Source organism: Culex pipiens, chromosome 3, assembly GCF_016801865.2.
Source record: "Culex pipiens pallens isolate TS chromosome 3, TS_CPP_V2, whole genome shotgun sequence".
Classification (NCBI taxonomy): Eukaryota; Metazoa; Arthropoda; class Insecta; order Diptera; family Culicidae; genus Culex; species Culex pipiens.
The window spans coordinates 171,887,598-171,904,423 of record NC_068939.1 but is presented as its reverse complement, the minus strand read 5'-3'; the positions used below and the strand labels follow the sequence as shown (position 1 = coordinate 171,904,423).

Below are 16,826 nucleotides of genomic sequence, written 5' to 3'. Positions count from 1 at the left end.
CTCCTATCGAAAAAAAAAAAACAAAAAAAAAATAGATAAAGGAGATAGAGGTCTCCCAGCAAAAGTAAAATAAATAGAGCGAGAGGTCCCTTTAAAAAAAATGAAAAACAAGTGGAGCGAGAGGTCTCCTAAACAACAAACAAAAAAAAAGATGAAGAATGGAGCGAGAGGTCTCCCTATAAAAAAAAAATGGAGCGAGAGGTCTCCTTAAAAAAAAAAAAAAAAAAAAAATAAGTGGAGCGAGAGGTCTCCCTAACAAAACAAAAGAAGAAAAATGGAGCGAGAGGTCTCCCTAATCTAATCTAATCTAATCTAATCTAACCCTAGCGCAGCCAGTCTTTCGAGGGCATCCTGGAAAATGCCTTAGGTTGATTAACGCCTAGCATCCTCTTGTCATTATTAACAATTGCAGTGCCCCAATGCAATAAATTGCTTTGAAACATCACAAAAGTTAAAGCGGCCAGGCCAACTGCGTAAAGTTAACCGCAAAGATGATTCGTTGAATTGGATTGAGTTTGAGCACGAATGTTCAAACAACAACACATTTCTGAATCTACAGGGGAGGAAGAAACGTGGGGATCCCCCGCTCACGTTCCTGTTTGTTATAGCAATAAATCGTTGGGAGCACCATGCTAAGAAGTTTTGGTGCTAAATGGAGCGAGAGGTCTCCCTATCAAAAAAAAAAAAAAAAAAAAAAATGGAGCGAGAGGTCTCCCTAAAAAAAAAAAAAAAGGAAGAAAACTGGACACTACAAAAAAAAAAGAGAGAGGTCTTCTAGGAAAAGTTAAATAAATGGAGCAAGAGGTTTAAGGGTTGAAGAGTTTCAGTCAGTATTGTTGCAAGAATCTAAGAAACGGTAGACTCAAGACCTACACGCCTTACATTTGAGCTTTTGATTGAATTCTTGGGAAATATCGAACAAAGATTACGTCAAACGAGACGATCGGGAAGAGAAGAGAGATCAAAAAAAAGGTTTAAGAGTTTCAGTCAGTATTGTTGCAAGAATCTGAGAAACGGTAGACTCAAGACCTACACGCCTTACATTTAAGCTTTTGATTGAATTCTTGGGAAATATCGAACAAAGATTACGTCGAGTGAGACGATCGAGAAGGGAAGAGAGATCGAAAAAGGGTTTAAGAGTTTCAGTCAGTATTGTTGCAAGAATCTAAGAAACGGTAGACTCAAGACCTACACGCCTTACATTTGAGCTTTTGATTGAATTCTTGGGAAATATCGAACAAAGATTACGTCGAGTGAGACGATCGAGAAGGGAAGAGAGATCGAAAAAGGGTTTAAGAGTTTCAGTCAGTATTGTTGCAAGAATCTAAGAAACGGTAGACTCAAGACCTATACGCCTTACATTTGAGCTTTTGATTGAATTCTTGGGAAATATCGAACAAAGATTACGTCGAGTGAGACGAAGAGGGGAAGAGAAGAGAGATCGAAAAAAGGGTTTAAGAGTTTCAGTCAGTTTTGTTGCAAGAATCTAAGAAACGGTAGACTCAAGACCTATACGCCTTACATTTGAGCTTTTGATTGAATTCTTGGGAAATCTCGAACAAAGATTACGTCAAACGAGACGATCGGGAAGAGAAGAGAGATCAAAAAAAAGGTTTAAGAGTTTCAGTCAGTATTGTTGCAAGAATCTGAGAAACGGTAGACTCAAGACCTACACGCCTTACATTTGAGCTTTTGAATGAATTCTTGGGAAATATCGAACAAAGATTACGTCGAGTGAGACGATCGAGAAGGGAAGAGAGATCGAAAAAGGGTTTAAGAGTTTCAGTCAGTATTGTTGCAAGAATCTAAGAAACGGTAGACTCAAGACCTACACGCCTTACATTTGAGCTTTTGATTGAATTCTTGGGAAATATCGAACAAAGATTACGTCAAACGAGACGATCGGGAAGAGAAGAGAGATCAAAAAAAAGGTTTAAGAGTTTCAGTCAGTATTGTTGCAAGAATCTGAGAAACGGTAGACTCAAGACCTACACGCCTTACATTTGAGCTTTTGAATGAATTCTTGGGAAATATCGAACAAAGATTACGTCGAGTGAGACGATCGAGAAGGGAAGAGAGATCGAAAAAGGGTTTAAGAGTTTCAGTCAGTATTGTTGCAAGAATCTAAGAAACGGTAGACTCAAGACCTATACGCCTTACATTTGAGCTTTTGATTGAATTCTTGGGAAATATCGAACAAAGATTACGTCGAGTGAGACGAAGAGGGGAAGAGAAGAGAGATCGAAAAAAGGGTTTAAGAGTTTCAGTCAGTTTTGTTGCAAGAATCTAAGAAACGGTAGACTCAAGACCTATACGCCTTACATTTGAGCTTTTGATTGAATTCTTGGGAAATCTCGAACAAAGATTACGTCGAGTGAGACGATCGAGAAGGGAAGAGAGATCGAAAAAGGGTTTAAGAGTTTCAGTCAGTATTGTTGCAAGAATCTAAGAAACGGTAGACTCAAGACCTATACGCCTTACGTTTGAGCTTTTGATTGAATTCTTGGGAAATATCGAACAAAGATTACGTCGAGTGAGACGAAGAGGGGAAGAGAAGAGAGATCGAAAAAAGGGTTTAAGAGTTTCAGTCAGTTTTGTTGCAAGAATCTAAGAAACGGTAGACTCAAGACCTATACGCCTTACATTTGAGCTTTTGATTGAATTCTTGGGAAATCTCGAACAAAGATTAAGTCGAGTGAGACGATCGAGAAGGGAAGAGAGATCGAAAAAAGGGTTTAAGAGTTTCAGTCAGTATGGTTGCAAGAATCTAAAAAACGGTAGACTCAAATCCTACACGCCTTACATTTGAGCTTTTGATTGAATTGTTGGGAAATATCTTGTGAGAAGAGAGATTGGAAAAGGGATTAACAGTTTCATTCAGTATTGTTTCAAGAATCTAAGAAACGGTAGATTGAAGACCTACACGCCTTACATTTGAGCTTTTGATTGAATTATTTCAATCGATTGCGGAGATCTAATGCATGCATAATAGTGTTAGTAGAAATTCGTTCTTATAAGTTTTAGAATTTCAGCCTTTTTTTTTTGAAGCGATGATTGGTGATACGGTAGACTCGTCCTGATTTGAGGTTCAAATTGAATTAAAAAATATATATATATATTGTGAGTGAGATGGCTCATTTGATGTTCGATATTTGGATGATGTAGAAAAGCGTTAGTAGAGGTCTGAGTTTTAGAATTTTATGCTAATTTTGAAGCAATAATTTGAAAAACGTTAGGCTTGATATCTACACGCTTGGATTCGAGCTTGAGATTGAATTTCTAGGTGAAATCGAACAGAATAGAGGAACAACGGATATACATTGTAGGTCAAGGCAATAAGAGTTTTTATTTTTTTTATTTTTCAGATTTGATTAGACGATGAGGGGTTTGAACAAGGTAGTTAGGTTGAAAGAGTAGAGGAAAGGGATATTGTGGAGAATACAGTTGATTTGATAATAATTTGGTAACATAAACATCAAACGGACTTTTAGGTAATTTGTAATAATACTGTAGAAGGTATTTTATGTTGAGTGTACAGACATTTTAATTGTCTAACGTAATTTTGACAACACTGTGGCGCTTGAGTGGGTTTGACATTTCATTTTGAACGAGAATGAAAAAGGGTTTAACAGTTTCAGTCAGTATTGTTGCAAGAATCTAAGAAACGGTAGACTCAAGACCTATACGCCTTACATTTGAGCTTTTGAATGAATTCTTGGGAAATATCGAACAAAGATTACGTCGAGTGAGACGAAGAGGGGAAGAGAAGAGAGATCGAAAAAAGGGTTTAAGAGTTTCAGTCAGTATTGTTGCAAGAATCTAAGAAACGGTAGACTCAAGACCTATACGCCTTACATTTGAGCTTTTGATTGAATTCTTGGGAAATATCGAACAAAGATTACGTCAAGCGAGACGATCAGAAAGAGAAGAGAGATAAAAAAAAAAAAAAAAAAAAAAAAAAAAAAAAAAAAAAAAAAAAAAAAAAAAAAAAAAAAAAAAAAAAAAAGGTTTAAGAGTTTCAGTCAGTATTGTTGCAAGAATCTGAGAAACGGTAGACTCAAGACCTACACGCCTTACATTTGAGCTTTTGAATGAATTCTTGGGAAATATCGAACAAAGATTACGTCGAGTGAGACGATCGAGAAGGGAAGAGAGATCGAAAAAGGGTTTAAGAGTTTCAGTCAGTATTGTTGCAAGAATCTAAGAAACGGTAGACTCAAGACCTATACGCCTTACATTTGAGCTTTTGATTGAATTCTTGGGAAATATCGAACAAAGATTACGTCGAGTGAGACGAAGAGGGGAAGAGAAGAGAGATCGAAAAAAGGGTTTAAGAGTTTCAGTCAGTTTTGTTGCAAGAATCTAAGAAACGGTAGACTCAAGACCTATACGCCTTACATTTGAGCTTTTGATTGAATTCTTGGGAAATCTCGAACAAAGATTACGTCGAGTGAGACGATCGAGAAGGGAAGAGAGATCGAAAAAAGGGTTTAAGAGTTTCAGTCAGTATGGTTGCAAGAATCTAAGAAACGGTAGACTCAAATCCTACACGCCTTACATTTGAGCTTTTGATTGAATTGTTGGGAAATATCTTGTGAGAAGAGAGATTGGAAAAGGGATTAACAGTTTCATTCAGTATTGTTTCAAGAATCTAAGAAACGGTAGATTGAAGACCTACACGCCTTACATTTGAGCTTTTGATTGAATTATTTCAATCGATTGCGGAGATCTAATGCATGCATAATAGTGTTAGTAGAAATTCGTTCTTATAAGTTTTAGAATTTCAGCCTTTTTTTTTTTTTTTGAAGCGATGATTGGTGATACGGCAGACTCGTCCTGATTTGAGGTTCAAATTGAATTAAAAAATATATATATATATTGTGAGTGAGATGGCTCATTTGATGTTCGATATCTGGATGATGTAGAAAAGCGTTAGTAGAGGTCTGAGTTTTAGAATTTTATGCTAATTTTGAAGCAATAATGTGAAAAACGTTAGGCTTGATATCTACACGCTTGGATTCGAGCTTGAGATTGAATTTCTAGGTGAAATCGAACAGAATAGAGGAACAACGGATATACATTGTAGGTCAAGGCAATAAGAGTTTTTATTTTTTTTTTATTTTTCAGATTTGATTAGACGATGAGGGGTTTGAACAAGGTAGTTAGGTTGAAAGAGTAGAGGAAAGGGATATTGTGGAGAATACAGTTGATTTGATAATAATTTGGTAACATAAACATCAAACGGACTTTTAGGTAATTTGTAATAATACTGTAGAAGGTATTTTATGTTGAGTGTACAGACATTTTAATTGTCTAACGTAATTCTGACAACACTGTGGCGCTTGAGTGGGTTTGACATTTCATTTTGAGGGAGAATGAAAGAGATAGAAGATTGAACGTTCGGCTTTGGTTGCGCTGTTTCCAGCTGTGGTTGATGGGTTCGTTGAAATAATTCGAAGAGAACGGATGTCATTTTTGAGCTGCCCAAGGTGGCGTTTTTACAAGCGTTTTTATTTGAATTTATTTTCGTGATTCAGAGACGCTGAATTCACGACATCTAGCATGAACATTTTCAACTGCACCGATAGTTTATTGCAAACGAACTATATTCTAGGTAATTCAAACTGAGTACTCCATCCACATTAGCGGTCTATGCAACCACTCTCATCCAGTGAAATTGGATCGTAAAAGCCTTATCAGCGCTGGACCACGTTGGACGTTATGCAATTACTGCGTCAACTCGTCAATTTAGTTGAGTATTTGAAAGCGTTTTTTTTCTTTGGATAATTTGTTTTTCAATACAATTATTTAGATTTGTTTTACAGAAATCTACTGCAAAACTCACCAGGATGAACGTGTGTAAAAAATGGCTCTTGATGCAGGCCGGGCTGAAGGTGGTGTTGTCCGCCTCGAGGAACACCACGCAGACGATGTCGTTGCCGATGTGGCGCTTCCGCTGCAGCTTCTGGGGGTCGTGCCGCTCGTACGGCAACTGCGTGGACACGTGAAACATAATCTCTATCGAACGCCAGTTTGTATAAACGGAGTAAAGTCCTGGCGGAGAGAAAAAAAGAATGTTAATTTTTGATAATTTAGAAAGTGAGCAAGCCATCCAAGTAGCCTACGAACCTGTTAAATCGTGAACAGTGTCAAGGCCGCCTTTGTATTTATCAAAACCACGTAACCTAACTTTATCACCTAGTAGCTGTAAAAATTCCTCAAATAACGGTGAATTTTCATTATTGTCTAAAATTTGTTCTTCGCTATATTGACCCTCCTTCACGTAGATCACGCCCACCTTCAGCTCAGATTTTATGAAAACCTGCGAAAAAAAAATTAATCAAACTTTAGTAAAGCGCCAACATCAAAGTAGGCTTGGTGCGCGATCGTACCTGATCGAGTTTCAGAAGCTCCTCCGGAGTGTCTGGCAACTGGCCCAGCGTCAGAGGTGGATTCAAGTTTACTTCCTTACCTAACGATCTAACTACTTCTTCTCTATTATACCTGCGAGGGGGATTCGATTATTTGAAATTAGTTCAAGATTCGATAACTTAAAATCAACTCGAAAGGACATTTTCCTAAAAGTCGTCTTTGAAGACATTTTATTCTTTTTTTTAAAATGAGATTTAACTTGGATAAATTTTCACAATTTCGCAAAAGTTTTCGCCATAATTGAAAAAAAAATCAATTAGTTTGGACACAAAACAATAAGCAAAACTACCACAAATCGAAAATACCACAATTTTAAAACACCTTAAATCTAAAAAACTTAAAAACATAACAAACTTAACAAACTTAACAAACTTAAAAAACTTAACAAACTTAACAAACTTAACAAACTTAACAAACTTAACAAACTTAACAAACTTACCAAACTTAACAAACTTAACAAACTTAACAAACTTAACAAACTTAACAAACTTAACAAACTTAACAAACTTAACAAACTTAACAAACTTAACAAACTTAACAAACTTAACAAACTTAACAAACTTAACAAACTTAACAAACTTAACAAACTTAACAAACTTAACAAACTTAACAAACTTAACAAACTTAACAAACTTAACAAACTTAACAAACTTAACAAACTTAACAAACTTAACAAACTTAACAAACTTAACAAACTTAACAAACTTAACAAACTTAACAAACTTAACAAACTTAACAAACTTAACAAACTTAACAAACTTAACAAACTTAACAAACTTAACAAACTTAACAAACTTAACAAACTTAACAAACTTAACAAACTTAACAAACTTAACAAACTTAACAAACTTAACAAACTTAACAAACTTAACAAACTTAACAAACTTAACAAACTTAACAAACTTAACAAACTTAACAAACTTAACAAACTTAACAAACTTAACAAACTTAACAAACTTAACAAACTTAACAAACTTAACAAACTTAACAAACTTAACAAACTTAACAAACTTAACAAACTTGACAAACTCAAAAATTACAAAAATTACAAAAATTACAAAAATTACAAAAATTACAAAAATTACAAAAATTACAAAAATTACAAAAATTACAAAAATTACAAAAATTACAAAAATTACAAAAATTACAAAAATTACAAAAATTACAAAAATTACAAAAATTACAAAAATTACAAAAATTACAAAAATTACAAAAATTACAAAAATTACAAAAATTACAAAAATTACAAAAATTACAAAAATTACAAAAATTACAAAAATTACAAAAATTACAAAAATTACAAAAATTACAAAAATTACAAAAATTACAAAAATTACAAGAATTACAAAAATTACAAAAATTACAAAAATTACAAAAATTACAAAAATTACAAAAATTACAAAAATTACAAAAATTACAAAAATTACAAAAATTACAAAAATTACAAAAATTACAAAAATTACAAAAATTACAAAAATTACAAAAATTACAAAAATTACAAAAATTACAAAAATTACAAAAATTACAAAAATTACAAAAATTACAAAAATTACAAAAATTACAAAAATTACAAAAATTACAAAAATTACAAAAATTACAAAAATTACAAAATTTACAAAAATTACAAAAATTACAAAAATTACAAGAATTACAAAAATTACAAAAATTACAAAAATTACAAAAATTACAAAAATTACAAAAATTACAAAAATTACAAAAATTACAAAAATTACAAAAATTACAAAAATTACAAAAATTACAAAAATTACAAAAATTACAAAAATTACAAAAAATTACAAAAATTACAAAAATTAAAAAAATTACAAAAATTACAAAAATTACAAAAATTACAAAAATTACAAAAATTACAAAAATTACAAAAATTACAAAAATTACAAAAATTACAAAAATTACAAAAATTACAAAAATTACAAAAATGACAAAAATTACAAAAATTACAAAAATTACAAAAATTACAAAAATTACAAAAATTACAAAAATTACAAAAAATACAAAAATTACAAAAATTACAAACTAAGTGTCGTGAAAAAAATATTTGAATATTGATATCCCCAATTAATCTATGTTTTGGAAAATGTCCTTCCGGATTTTTTTCTTATTCAAAGAACTGAAATTTACCTATCAGCAAAAACACAAGAGGCTGGTATCAGTCCATGTACGGTGTACGAAATAGCTCTAACTAGTATCCGGAATTGATCGCGCCCGTTGATCGTCTCCTGCTTGATCGACAGGATGACCGGGCCGAGGTCCTCGTCGTTGGTGAAGTAGTTCCAGTGCTCGGACCCGTAAAAGTACTTCTCGTACGTTTCCTGCTCGACGGAGGTAAGTTCGAAACCTTGCTGCTGCTCCCACTGCTCCTCGATGGCGGTCTTTTTCCTGCGGAAACGCTGACTGGTGAGGATTTTTGACGGACGGATGGTGTTTTTTTTTTGCGGAAATGAGTGTGTTTTTGGTGGGGGATAGAGATGAGAGAAAGAGAGAGAGAAAGAGAACGATTCTACTCTAACTACTTCTACTTAGTCAAACTACATGAAGTTTTTTCATTTTATGAGAATGAGTAAAGCAATGCAAGACTGACTGAACTTTTCTTGGTCCAAACTCGTTACCTTGGCACATTGTCCGAGTCCTCGTCGTCCTCGTACAGGTCGCTGCAGTTGCGCTCCAGCGGCGGATCGATGCCGCCCCGGGCCGCGTCCTCGTGCTCCGACTCGCTGTCGTCCCATATGGTGTGCTGGTTGGCAAAGGCGATCTTCTGCCGGGAGCACTCGATCCAGTAGCCGGGCGTCGGAATCAGGTTGTGCGGGTAGTCCTCGCAGAACTCGTCTGTAAAAATAGGAAGGAAAAGTGAACAAAAATTCAGCAAACTCAGCCAAAAATTATTTTGCCTCGCTATTGGAATCAAACGAATCCCGCTTTTAAGGTGAAAAATCTTAGAAAAGTTTGATCCCAAACTAATCACATCAAAGCCGTTAGTTAATCCGGCCAAATGGGCCAACCGCTTACGAACTAATCAGTAATGACTCTTGGAGAGACCACCCAAACAGGTGTGTGTGTGTGGGCAACCCCAACCAAACCCCAACCAGTCAGCTCCCACAGCATGTGGTTAAATATTTAACGAACTAATTAGATAAGGTTGCGGCAGTTCGATCGGCAGTTGGGTAATTTTGGTGTGACATTATCACGCCAAACACACGCGGTGGCGGCGACCTTCATCAGAGAGAGGGGGTGGGGTGGAAAATTGGGCTTTCAGAATTCGACGTGACTGCTGTGTGGGTTGCCGGACTCCGCTAATGAGGGTTTTATTGCGGACCGCGCACAGTGAGAAAAGGATGTAATTTGTGATTTTATTAGGTTGAAACCTTCAATTCTCTTTTTCTGATTTTTTGTATAGATTTTACTTTATCTTTCTAAATACCTTAAAATTGAACAGATATTTGAAAAAAATCTTTTTTATGAATTTTTGCTTCCTATTGTTTTTAAAAAAGTTATAGAAGAAAAATCTTTTTTGAAATTCCGTCTTAAAACTCCTTACTTTTTCTGTCATTCTCGAACGACGAAACAGCCTACTTTTCTCTACCGAAAGTAACAGAATCGAATAGTAACCCTTTTCAAAATAAATGCTGAAAAGTTCTACTTTTCAGCACTCAAATGGGTGCTGAAAAGTTGAACTTTTCAGCACTTGCGTGAAAAAGTAATACTTTTCAATATTTTTTTGATTTAAATGATTTATTGACTGAATGCATGGACATTTGACCTATAATTTTATTCAAATGGTCTTTTTCGGAATTGCAAAAAATGTTGTATGGAACTCGTTGCAAAACTTGATTTTTCAACACTCGTCGTATTTATCCAACTCGGTTGGATAAATGTACGACTCGTGCTGAAAAAATCCTATTTTTGCAACTTGTTGCATAAACTACTATTTTAAATTTATATTTTTTTTTGTATTTATTTGTTTAGTATCATCAGGTAAGGCATCAGGTAAGGCAGTTGCATTTAAAAAAAATGTCCCTCGACAATGACTAAAAATAAAAAAAGGACTAAATTTAAATTACGATCCATGTTGTCAACATTGCATTCTACACTTGTCCAGTTGATTTGCAATAGTTAGTTTCCAAAATATCTCAGCATCGACATTGTTTTTACAATTTCTGTCCAACTTTGAAAAAATAGTTCTAAATGCCGAGAAAATTCCTATATATACAGTTTATTTGAACTTTGTTGATACGGCTAGAAAGAATGTGATTTTCTCAGTGTTGCCCAATTAGCTCTTGTCATTGATCTCCGTTATTTCGGAAACTAATGATCCGTGCAGCCAAGTTGTTCGACGTCAAAAAACAAAACAAACTGTGATCTAGTTTTAAACTTTTTCTATTTCTACTCGAAGGTTTTTTTTTTATTTTTTCCTTCTCTTGCCAAATCCATTGTTAGAATATCCAATTACATCCAAATGAATTATAGTTTAAATCATAGTTGAAAGGAACTCCAAGACTCTATGATGTTATAAGAAACACGAAATTGTAAATTGATTGTTAACTAATAAAAACTAATTGAATTGAAACTAACTTTTCAATATTGAAACATGAAATTCTTTCTATAAAAGAAATTTTAATTTTTAAATCAAAACTAAGGCCGTTGCAATTTTCAAAGTTTATGTCGCCCCAACCCCGCCCCCCCCTTCCCGAACAGACGGAAATAACTTCAGAATAACATTTTTTGATATTTGAAAATACTAGGCCAATAACATTTTATGTTATTTATAACAAGATTTGTTATTCGCCGTTATGATTTTTTTTATTGGATTGTTATTGTAATAACGGACTAATAACATTTTAAGTTATTCTTCGAACAAATCTTTGTTATTATTTTTTGTTATTTTAACAACTAATCCGATCATCTCAATAACAGTTTGAGGTATTCTTCCATAACAAAAAATGTTATTCTCGAGTTGTTCTGGCTTTCAATCAATATCAGACCGATAACTAATTTTGTTATGATAACATAAACTGTTATTGAACTCTTATGCAAAGATGGATTATGCAAGAATGTTCCATAACACTTTTTGTTATTTGAACAGTATTTGTTATTGTAATGGCATGAATTTAGTTATTACCGTCTGTTCGGGTTCAAAGTCGGCCTGAATAATCAGGGGGCAAAAAAAAAAATTGTTTCGAAAAACTAATGAAAATTAAAGTTTAATCAACCGAAAACCAGTTAAAATGCACTTTCCTGCGTTTCTAACCATATTTAGCATGTTTGAACTGCTTTGAAGACATTTTAAATTTACATGTAATATCAATGTACAGTCCGACGAAAAGTTTTTGTCTCGCGGAAAAAAATTCCGTCAATGCATCGATATTTTGAAAACTAATGATTGGAAAGCAACTAGACGCCAAATGTTAAAATCTAGGCCTGTTATCTAAATTTTTGTATTTTTTTATTTTTTTGCTTCCCCCCCCCTCGACTTTTTTCAAATTACCTAGAAATGGCTAAAACTAAGAGAAAAAAAAGTTTGTTTTTTCAGTTCATTTCTGTTTATTTCTTTAGTTGTCGGTTAACAATAGTTTTTGTAAGTGTAGTACAGAGTTTTGGGGGATCCTTACAGCTGTGACTTATACATTTATCTCAATGGATGGAAATAAAGTTGGTTGAAAAAACGCAACGGAAAACAGGAAAACACTCGCAAAAAAACCTGTTGCTATTGAAATGTTTTTTTTTTATATTAAAAACAAGCTTTTCCCGGCAAACTTCGTCCTGCCCTTTTTGGTTTCTTGACGTTTTTAGCTTGTTTGTTTATTCAGCCTCCTGTGATCAAAATTTGATTTTTCGTAACTTTTCCCATACAAACGGCGGTGTTCTGGAATCGGTCTGATAGTGGCCAAAGTGTCAACTTATTAGCGTAAAAACCTTCCTTGGGCTTATACGAACCCAACGCAGCAAAGAGCGCTTCGATCCGACCTCCCGTTTTCAACTGATGCGCGTTCGAACAAAACCATCGAAATTTTTTATATATAGATATAGATGAATTTAAAAAAAAACTAATTTCGGTCTTCATCAATTTCTACTACTTTGTTGAATACACCAAAACGATCAAAAAATTCCTTCAAAAGATACAAATTCTAAAATTTACATACCATACTTGTATGGATAGCGGCCAAATTTGTATGGATAATGAAATGGACAAACTGACGATGAAAAATGGCTTCTTTGGGCAAACATCGAAATACATTCAACCAGATCAAACATTGCATAAAAAAAACAAAAAGAAAATACGGATGGCCAAAATCTCTGAGAATTGCTTATATTAAAATATCTAATATCTTAAGTGATTTATTCGGAATTTTTAGCTAGTGGTGTATTTCAAATTACATATATAAAACATAGCCCATAAGAGCAATTCTCTACAAAACCGGCCGATTTCGACCATTTTTATTTTTTGTATTTTTTGATTTGGCTCAAACTTTGTGGGGGCCTTCCCTATGACCAAAGAAGCCATTTTGCATCATTAGTTTGTCCATATAAATTTCCTTACAAATTTGGCAGCTGTTCATACAAAAATGGTACGTAAATATTCGAAAATCTGTAACTTTTGAAGGAATTTTTTGATCAATTTGGTGTCTTCGGCAAAGTTGTAGGTATTGTTGAGGACTTTTGAGAAAAAAATAGGTACACGGAAAAAAAAATTTCCCGATTTTTTTATTAACTTTTTTTTCACAAAAACTCAAATTCCCAAAATACGTATTTTTTGATTTTCGAGATTTTTTGATATGTTTTAGGGGACAAAAATCCGCAACTTTTGAGCTATAGAGAAACATGGTCAAAAAATTTGCCGCCGAGTTATGATTTTTTGAAAAACTGGTGATTTTTGGAAAAAATCGAAATTTCATACATAAAATTTTTTTGACCAAATTTTTGTATGCAAAATTGAATTTGCAATCGAAAAGTACTTTACAGATTTTTTGATAAAGGGCTCCGTTTTCAAGATATAGCCACCGAAAATTTGATTTTAGCGAAATATTTGCAGTTTTTCAATTTTTAAAAATAGTGACCATGAGTGACCATATCTAAAAATATTTTTTTTGAAAAGTTCAGAAAATTTGCTATAAAATTGTCTAAGAGACATTGAAGATTGGACCTCTGGTTGTTGAGATACAGCGGCTTAAAGAAAAAGAAACACGAAAATTGAAGTTTTCTAAGTCTCACCCAAACAGCCCACCATTTTCTAATGACGATATCTCAGTAATTAATGGTCCGATTTTCAATGTTAATACATAAAACATTCGTGAAATTTTCCGATCTTTTCGAAAAAAATATTTTGAAAAAAATTAAATCAAGACTAACATTTTAAAAGGGCCAAACTTTGAATATTATGCCCATTAAAAATGCTAGTATTGATTAAATTTTTTTCAAAATATTTTTTTCGAAAAGATCGGAAAATTTCACGAATGTTTCATGTATTAACATTGAAAATCGGACCATTCATTGCTGAGATATCGTCATTAGAAAATGGTGGGCTGTTTGGGTGAGACTTAGAAAACTTCAATTTTCGTGTTTCTTTTTCTTTAAGCCGCTGTATCTCAACAACCAGAGGTCCAATCTTCAATGTCTCTTAGACAATTTTATAGCAAATTTTCTGAACTTTTCAAAAAAAATATTTCTAGAAATGGTCACTCATGGTCACTATTTTTAAAAATTGAAAAACTGCAAATATTTCGCTAAAATCAAAATTTCGGTGGCTATATCTTGGAAACGGAGCCCTTTATCAAAAAATCTGTAAAGTACTTTTCGATTGCAAATTCAATTTTGCATAAAAAAATTTGGTCAAAAAAATTTTATGTATGAAATTTCAATTTTTTCCAAAAATCACCAGTTTTTCAAAAAATCATAACTCGGCGGCAGATTTTTTGACCATGTTTCTCTATAGCTCAAAAGTTGCGGATTTTTGTCCCCTAAATCATATAAAAAAATCTCGAAAATCAAAAAATACGTATTTTGGGAATTTGAGTTTTTGTGAAAAAAAAGTTAATAAAAAAATCGGGAAATTTTTTTTTCCGTGTACCTATTTTTTTCTCAAAAGTCCTCAACAATACCTACAACTTTGCCGAAGACACCAAATTGATCAAAAAATTCCTTCAAAAGTTACAGATTTTCGAATATTTACGTACCATTTTTGTATGAACAGCTGCCAAATTTGTATGGAAATTTATATGGACAAACTAATGATGCAAAATGGCTTCTTTGGTCATAGGGAAGGCCCCCACAAAGTTTGAGCCAAATCAAAAAATACAAATAAAATCCATTTCCGGTTTTGGTAGAGAATTGCTCATAAGTCAATTAATTTATTTTTTCTTGTAAACTATAGGTAAAATTGGGCACGCTTTTGAATTAAATTCGACATTGAAATTTTAGATCGAAAATGTTTTCCTTGAATTGATGCATTTTTCCCAATACGTTGAGAATTTTGGCATGTTTGCTACGATTGAATGTTTAATCTTTAAGACCTGAATTCTTTTTAAATTATAAAATGTTAAAAAATTAGCGCAGACCATTATTAATCTTTTTAAGTATTTCAAAATTTACGAATAACACATTTTTAATATATTTTTACGTCTTTTCAAATCTTGAAAATCGTCAAGAAGTTAGTGTTTATGTGAATGAAATTGATATATCTTGAGAAATTCCAATCACTAAAATTTGGTTTAACAGCAAACTTTGAAAACATTTAATAAGTTTTTGTTCATCGCAATGGTATTTTTAAAATCTGTTGTTTACCATTATTCCTTTGTCATTAGCTCAGATGTTTATTGTCTTTCAGAGAAAAAAAAAACCGGCAAAAAATAATATCTATATATATAAAAAATTTCGACGGTTTTGTTCGAACGCGAATCAGTTCAATACGGATCGTCGGATCGAGGTGCTTTTTGTTGCGTTGGGTTCGTATAAGCCCAAGGAAGGTTCTTACGCCAAAAAGTAAAAACTTTGGCCACTCTGGAACCGATTCTGGAAAATCTGCAGATTGTATGGGAAAAATTACGTAAAATCAAATTTTGATCAAAGGAGGTTGATTAAGCAAAAAAGTTAAAAACGTCAACAAACGAAATAAAGGCAGAACGAAGTTTGTCGGGAAGAGCTTGTTTTGTATATTTTTTCAATTCTTTTTTCTAATGACTTATTTAAGCTCCTTCTTCAAACCAGACGTGCATCCGCTCTAACTCCTCATTTAGATGAACTTGTTTGGAGTTTTGCGTATATGATTCCTAGCATGTTGTGCCAGTGTCTAGAGTACACTAATTACGCTAATCTATGAAGCTCCCGATGACCCTGAGAGGCCATATTATAAACCAAGTGAGATATAGGGTAGGAACCGTTATGTGCACTCAAAGAGCTTTTAAAAAGTTTTTCTTGAGAGCTTATGAGGGCAGTCACATGAAATTATACCTGAAGTCGGGTTTTCCAATGAACCAATGTTTTCTACACATTATTCATGTTAAAAACAACACGTTTTTAACTGGCAACAAGCATAACATTACTTTAAATGTAAATGCCAACTAGAACAAGCTGAGTGCCGTTAAGAAGAGCTCTTAGTGCCGATGCATGTCTGCTTCAAACAATGTAATTTCTCATATTATGTAACAAACAAGCCAAATTTCATAATAATTTGAATATAAGAGTTGCCATTTAAAAAAACTGCTGCACACTGTAATTTCCATAAATCCGTAATAAATTAAACATAACTATAAATTTACAGAACAGTTTTCAGTTTACTGTTCTTTGAATCTTAGAATTTAGTTTTTTTTTGTATATATATGTTATACAATTTCTTAAACATTGTAATGATCTGAAAGCTGAAAACTTTAAAAACAAAAAAAAAATTAAATTGGAAAAAATGTCCTAATTGAAAAAAATCAGCTCAATAATCCAAAAAAGATGTTTATTTTCACTATACAAACAAAATAAATAAAAACAATAACAGTAGGGACAACACACACAGTAACACATAATGCCAACACCTTAACACACTCACACACTAGAATGAGTTTTATTGCCATAGTTTGCGCGCCAATGGTAGAAAGTGTGTCGAATTTATCCGTGCCCCAAAAATTCTCGCGTTTCGTGTTGAAACGAACCCGTATGACGAGCGAATACCGGATAGCGGCCAGTTTCGCTGAAACGTGAGTGCACGGAGAGAAAAATATTTGTAGATTTAGAAATATTTATTTGTTTTCTGAAACTACAGATTACCCCGCTACCAGACAGTTCTGTGCTTGACGGAGCATCCCCTAACGACAAACACTCCCATTTCGGTAAGCCTAGCATAAGTGTACATTTTTTTATGTTTTTTGTGCCTTACCCAATAAATCTACCCCTAGATT

General features: G+C 33.2%; 1 protein-coding gene and 1 long non-coding RNA gene across 11 annotated transcripts in view; one reads left to right on the top strand and one right to left on the bottom strand.

Annotated features, from left to right (window-relative positions):
* Nucleotides 1–16,826, bottom strand: part of LOC120423362 (uncharacterized) — a 346,647-nt gene that overhangs the window by 23,236 nt on the left and 306,585 nt on the right. For 7 of the 9 annotated variants that reach the window (XM_039587141.2, XM_039587158.2, XM_039587166.2 and 4 more), the window contains 5 exons: nt 9,060–9,276; nt 8,572–8,844; nt 6,393–6,504; nt 6,130–6,322; nt 5,846–6,054 (listed from right to left, as the gene is read on the bottom strand). In XM_039587141.2, the coding sequence (XP_039443075.1) occupies nt 5,846–6,054; nt 6,130–6,322; nt 6,393–6,504; nt 8,572–8,844; nt 9,060–9,276 (1,004 nt within the window). The remainder of the gene's footprint in view (nt 1–5,845; nt 6,055–6,129; nt 6,323–6,392; nt 6,505–8,571; nt 8,845–9,059; nt 9,277–16,826) is intronic. The other 2 variants (XM_039587150.2, XM_039587188.2) reach the window with 1 other exon arrangement.
* LOC128093644 (uncharacterized) lies at nt 4,881–5,966 on the top strand. Of its 2 annotated transcripts, none has more exons than XR_008212658.1 (3): nt 4,881–5,489; nt 5,615–5,751; nt 5,813–5,953. It is a non-coding gene; the product is annotated as an uncharacterized LOC128093644 (long non-coding RNA). The 2 variants fall into 2 exon arrangements; XR_008212659.1 differs by having other exon boundaries at nt 4,884–5,489; nt 5,826–5,966.